The following is a 6,000-nucleotide window of genomic DNA, read 5'->3' as shown; positions in this document are numbered from 1 at the left end:
TTAGCTGCTGGTATTGTTACAGCATGCAAATTAAAATGTTGGATGGTGGATAGTACACAAACAATAGACCTTGAACTTCTTCCAGATGAAATAAGTATTAGCAGCCTCCTTTTTTTTTTTTACAAGTGCACAAATATCTTGCCATAGTTCTGATTCATACTCTATTTTCTCCTTAGCAACAGTTTACCAAATTTAGAGTCACTCTGCTAATTAAGAAAGAAATAAACTTATTGTTCTCCTTGTTGTTTTCTCAGTAGGCATAATTGAAAACTCACATGATAAAATTACTGTATCTGTCAGTGTGTCACTGTTAGGCTGGGATATACTGTTCTTTACAGCTCCAATCAAAACAGCTCTCTGAAATTTCAGAGTTGATTCTTATTGATGGCTGCACTACTTAGTACACTGCTCCTTAATGAAGGCCTGCATCCCGCAGAGGAATATGTTCACACAGGCTGTACATCTGCATGGTGTCCATAAAGATGAATAGAACTATTCTTAATTTCCAAAAAGGGGTCAAGGGGGAAACTTTGTGAGATGAAGAGTACTGAGCCAGAGATGCACATTTCATCTGCAAATAGCTTAATAAGAAAAAACATGGAGATAGTGAGTTTGTGCCCATCTAAACATTTACGTAAAAGATGGACCAACCTGAGCAAGCTACTGGAGTTTATAAAACTGTCTTGGCTTATTATTTCCTCTAAACAATAGCCTAAAGCAGAGTTCATAACATGACGTAGAGCACTGTTATGTCCTTGAAACAATTTCCTGAATCAAACACCTAACCTTTAAATAGTGCGGGGCATGGTTTCAGTGGTGTGGACCTGTTTTATCAGTATGAAAAGCCTGCTTGTTTCATTTAATGTGAGAATTAAATAGAAAGCTGAAACAAAAGTATTTTAATATATAAAAATAGTTACAATACAGACATGAACCCTCTCATGACAAGCAAAAGAACTTGTTTTGGGAACTTTGTGTTACTGCTTGCCGTAAGATTGAGAGCCTGTTGTACAAATATGACCAAAGGAGGACTTAGGCAATGCCTGGTACCTGCTCCGTACCTTTTATTCATTTGGCTCCCAGGGAGGAATCCAAAGCCTGGAGCTGTGTTTCCAGGTTCTCAGTAGTGTAACGGCAGAAGTGGATACCTGAGAAATGTGACCCAACAACCCCAGGTGTTGAGTAGGGGATTGCTTAGCGCTACATGAAAAATGCCAAGTATGGCAGTGTTGGTCCCTCTCTGTCTTTTAGCTTCTTGAGTCAGAGCTTGAGGCAGGAACGGCAGCATCACCGCATAGCAGTTCAGAACACCCATCTTGTTTTGGAGGCTTGTTTATACCCATGTCATCCCCCATCCAAGAGATGACACGCTCAGAACTATGAAGGAGGCAGGAAAGGTGAAGGGACCATTTGTCCCTGCCACAGTGCAACGAAGGATTCAGGAGCCTGACTCTGTACCCTACAGCTGGGGTGCCTTGGGGTTTTATCTAAGGAGCAGTGCATGTGAAAATTAGCAGCTGCCCTGAATGAGGGGCTGGGGCTCCAAGATGTCCTTCCTGTAGCCACCAGACTTCAGTCCTTCTCTCTTTTTCTTCTGGCTCTATTAATTATTCGCTGTGGGGCAAACCAGGTTCAGAAATAGCGATGAGAAATCCCTTCCTCCTTTCCCAGATTACTTACTAGGCTGCTGGGGCACTTTCAACCCTGGGGTTAGGTGGGCCACAGGATGGTCTTCACAGTATTCCTAATTATTAAGTTACAGTTATAAAAGTCACACCACAGCATGCACAGCATCTCTGCTGTTCAGGTTTCTGAACAGGAGTGGCTGTGGCTGCTGCATTTCGTGCAGGCGGTGTGTGCTAGGTGTAATCTGAGCTGGCCTCCCTGTTGAAGTCCATCCAAGGATTTGCATGGAGTGGTGCATATTTTGTGATCCATATATTTGTGTCCCAGGCCAAGGTGGTTCTGGACAGGCAGGAGAGATGTAACTGCAGCCATCTACTTAATCTAGATCTGACTTCTAGGTCACAGTGGTTGGTTGCTAGCAATTTTTAGGTTGCCTCCAGAATAGGCAGCCATTCAAGAGGAGAGGGCAGGAGTTTGGCTTATGATTTTGAACATGATACCTACATCTTCCTTTACGTCCACCCATAAATATTTTAAAATATAGCGACGATTTAGAGCACGCATAGAAGGATGTGCTGCATTGTGAACTAGGACTTAGTCCATGTCCCTGAAGAATCCAAGCAGCTGCGCTTCTGTGATACGATACCCGTTGCATGTGTCAAAAAGATGTGTGAGATATCGCTCAGCATGGAGCTGCAATGTTTTGAAAATGTGGAGGGAAATTAATAGAGTAACATTATATTTCTTGATGCTGATCTCCAAGAACTGGAAGGCCACTCACGGCTGCTTCTAAGCACAGATTAAAGAGGTTTCAACTGGAAGTCATAGATCTGATCCTGGTCTTTGCTTGGGCAAGTTCCCAGCGAGTCTGCTAATCAAAACTTATTGTGCTGTGCCAGGTATTGTAGCTGGTACCTTTTAACAATTCGTTTTATGTGTGTTCTGGTTTGCAGGGTGGAAAGACTTACACGGGACCATGTGGAGGAAGAGACTGCAGTGGAGGATGTCAGTGTTTCCCTGAAAAAGGAAGCCGTGTAAGTAACATTTTTTCCTGTAAAACGTTCTTGATGGTGCCAGTTCAATGCTGTTTGCTATAGGTGGACTTGCATCAGACTGCTAAGAGTATCCAAACAATTATTCTTTTTCAGGAAAAGTTATTGTTGTTTCATCTTACCTCCTCAAGAGCTTCTAGTTTTGAAGAAATACTTTGTTATGAAATATAGCAGGTTTTCTCTCAAAGATCAGGGCCGAGGGACCTGACGGCTATGAAGAGCTGATGAGGTCAGAATTTTGTGCTAGAGCATCACTGGATTGTGTGACAGTGCTAAATGAATATGGACAAAATCACTCGGTACTGTTCTTTAAGTCTTTCTAACAAAATGGTATCTGACGAAAAGATACCTCATGCATGTGATTTCTATTAAAGCAGAAGGGATCCAGGCCTGCAAAACCTGAAATCCCTGCTGGAAGGGAATCGCTTGGGACTTCTGGCATTAGGTTGTTGCTGATAGTCTGTTCTTTGTTTTGGGGAGTAGTGTGGAATGAGGCAGAGGAAGGGAGATGGGGTGGAGGGGATTAGCCACCTGCCGCAAAGAGCTCCGAGAAATAGGGCAGTTCCTATCCTGTATGGCTTGGAGCCCTGGCTGGCAGGCTCCTTCTGTACAGCTTGGTCTTCTGCAGCTGAGATGGTGACTCAGCCTTTTCCATACACCCGTCTCTAAGAATAGGTCAGGCAAGAGATGCGGCAGGTCATATGCTCTTTCTGCTATCACAAACCTCATAAGATTTTTTAGTTCTCTGCCTTCCCTCCACACAGCAGGCCATCAGTTCCTGTTCCCATCGCATTCCTTAAGCTTGACTCCATGTCTGAGCGGAGGAAGAGGTGGTAGGAAAGTCACAGTGTAGGTGGGAGGCGAGGAACACTCTTGTTTACAGCAGAAGTCCCGATGTCTCCATAGAAGTCAGATGATCCTGGGGTTACCATGCCATGAGGACGGTAATGGTTATACTACCATCCCCTGACCATGATCTGTTCACAGTCTGCTTTCCATTACAATAACCTAATGGCAAACTGATGAAGCTGAGGACGAACAAGCCCTCCCCCGAGACACAGCTTCTGGTGGGGCTCCTTTCAGTTGTCACTGCCTTACCCTCATCATCCAGCACGTGAAGTTTGGCGAGTGCCTCCTGCCACTCCCCTCCAAGGGCATTGAAAGACAAAAACTGATGCCGTATGAAACGTCTTCAAGTATGATATTACTATGTCTTTTTTCAGTGTCATTTTTCTTTCGTTCTGAAAGCAAAGCATGGATGTACTTGTTCTCCACTAGAGTTCGTGAAAATAAGGAGTCGAAAAACTACCAGCTTTTGTGACTGAAGTATTTTTCATGTTCCTTATTGACTGAATAACTCTTAATTTCGAGTTGCCAAGTCTACAACAGAAAAGAGATAGCTAAACAAAAGGAGTTGCATAGGTTAGAAAAGCTGAAAATGTTAAATTACCAAAGCAGAGAATCAGTCAGGTGCCACTGATGAGGAGCTCCCTGTGAGTTGCTTAGTATCTAGATTGGGAGATAAGGGCAGATTTTGTGTACTCGCTTGCCACTGTCATTCTTTGATTTATCTCAGGGAAGTAAGTAACCCCAGTAACTAATCACACTGGCCTCCCTTTAAAAGGACACTAAAAAAGAGAAAAGGAGGATGTTACAAAACATAAATTATATTTTCCTACTGTGGTTAATTGTGCAAGATGTGAAGCAGTATTGGGGAAAGTGATTTAAAGAATTTTATAACACTTCAAAAATTGTATTTAACGCTCTGAAATGATATACCTTATTCTGAGTCAGCATACACTGCGTGTATTTTGTGTCTGCTGGTCTCTTCAGATGTCACAACCTCTGTTAAACATCTGGTTTAAGGAACAAGATTGGCCTTTAGAGACTAGTCAGATTTGGCATAGCTTCTGGTCTCATGCTAATCCTCAATGGGAATATTTATTTTCACAAAACCTCTGTATAATCTGGCACGACACACATTTTCTGTTTGAGGTGACTCATTACATGCACAATAGACATATTGCGTGTTTGCACTTGTAAGAGTGCCTGAAGCAGTCTGTCAGAGCCTGCTTCTGCAATGATTCTCCATCTCGGGTGCAACAGAGCTGTCACTTGCAGGGCATCTGGAACTCAGGTGGGAACAGTGCTGCGAGGGTCTGCAGCCAGCTGTCTGCCCTACCATCCCCTGAAAAGTCACCTTCTGTTCGTGACAGGTCTCTCAAAACCAGGGAAACAAAAGCACTTTCTTTGGATTCCTGCTACTGAATGCATATCAGAAGCTGTTGAATGAAGGAAATTCGTTGGAGTGGTAAATACAGTTGCAAACTATGAAAGTAGAAAAGGTCAGAAAAAATGCCTACTTTTTATTTATATGTCCTTCTACTTCATTTTCTGGCGTTGCTTCAGTTACAGTCTTAAGGTATAGCATTCAAAAATAAAGATGCTTCTCTTTATTTGTTGTCTTAATCCAATGACTTTTGTTTTAAAAAGAGGTTTTTTTACAAAATACGCCTGCTGATACCTTCTGGGGGCTCTGTGCTAGAGGCAGAGGAGGCACTGTCTGTCTTGATGTATGAGGATTCAGCCAGGCTTTGGTGATTTGTGCCAGGTCTCCAGATGCAGGACAGCTGGAAGCCCTGTGCTTCTGTCTACACTGCTTTTGGTTCGGGACTGATAAGGTTAGACACGAAGGCACAGGAAAGTTGAATCGTGTTTCATACAGGCAGTTTCTAGGGACAAAAGGCCACCTAGCACAAATTAGTGCATGCACCTAGCAAGCCTGCCGGAAAGAGGTATGTGTTTTTAGTTTTCCCACCGCTCTTTTTTGGCTGGGCTCAGCCCTGCAACTTTCCCTGGGCTCAGACACAGCTCGACGAAATCCAGTGGGGACGGGAAAATGAAACGGCAGAAGCTTCATGGGCCCGCTGTGGCGGTGGGGGAGCTGCGGCAAGGCAGAGGCAGCGGCTAACCTGCAACCTCCCGCCTCTCGTCAGAGCTGCTCATGGGAGCGAGGGGACACCTGCGAAAGGTACTTTCTGCCTCATTCGCAGGAGGAAAACAGGTCTAATTCAAACGTTCAGAGAATCACAGGACACTGCTGATAACCACATTTGCAGTTCACAGCAAATGCCGAGCATTTGCTCAGAGAAGTTTCTCTAAAGGAAAGTCTTTCTTGGGCCACACACGATCCCCTTGAAGTTCCCACCTCCTGTCTCACTTTTGAGTTCACACCTTCGGAGGAAAAAGAGTAAAGGGAACTTCTTCCATAAGCCGGGTTTTTATAGTGTCTAATGACACTCTAGTCTTTGTTCTTCTTCAC

At 43.9% G+C, this 6,000-nt stretch overlaps 1 protein-coding gene across 1 annotated transcript in view; it reads left to right on the top strand.

Moving 5' to 3' along the window:
• The first annotated feature begins 1,783 nt into the window (after positions 1-1,783).
• COL4A2 (collagen type IV alpha 2 chain) overlaps positions 1,784-6,000 on the top strand; it is a 105,243-nt gene continuing 101,026 nt past the window's right edge. The window contains exons 1-2 of the mRNA XM_075140720.1: positions 1,784-1,852; positions 2,580-2,660. Of these exons, the coding sequence (XP_074996821.1) occupies positions 1,784-1,852; positions 2,580-2,660 (150 nt within the window). The remainder of the gene's footprint in view (positions 1,853-2,579; positions 2,661-6,000) is intronic.

The sequence above is a fragment of the Calonectris borealis genome, chromosome 1, assembly GCF_964195595.1.
Source record: "Calonectris borealis chromosome 1, bCalBor7.hap1.2, whole genome shotgun sequence".
Classification (NCBI taxonomy): domain Eukaryota; kingdom Metazoa; phylum Chordata; class Aves; order Procellariiformes; family Procellariidae; genus Calonectris; species Calonectris borealis.
The sequence above is the reverse complement of the archived record's forward strand: the minus strand, read 5'-3'. Positions and strand labels throughout refer to the sequence as shown.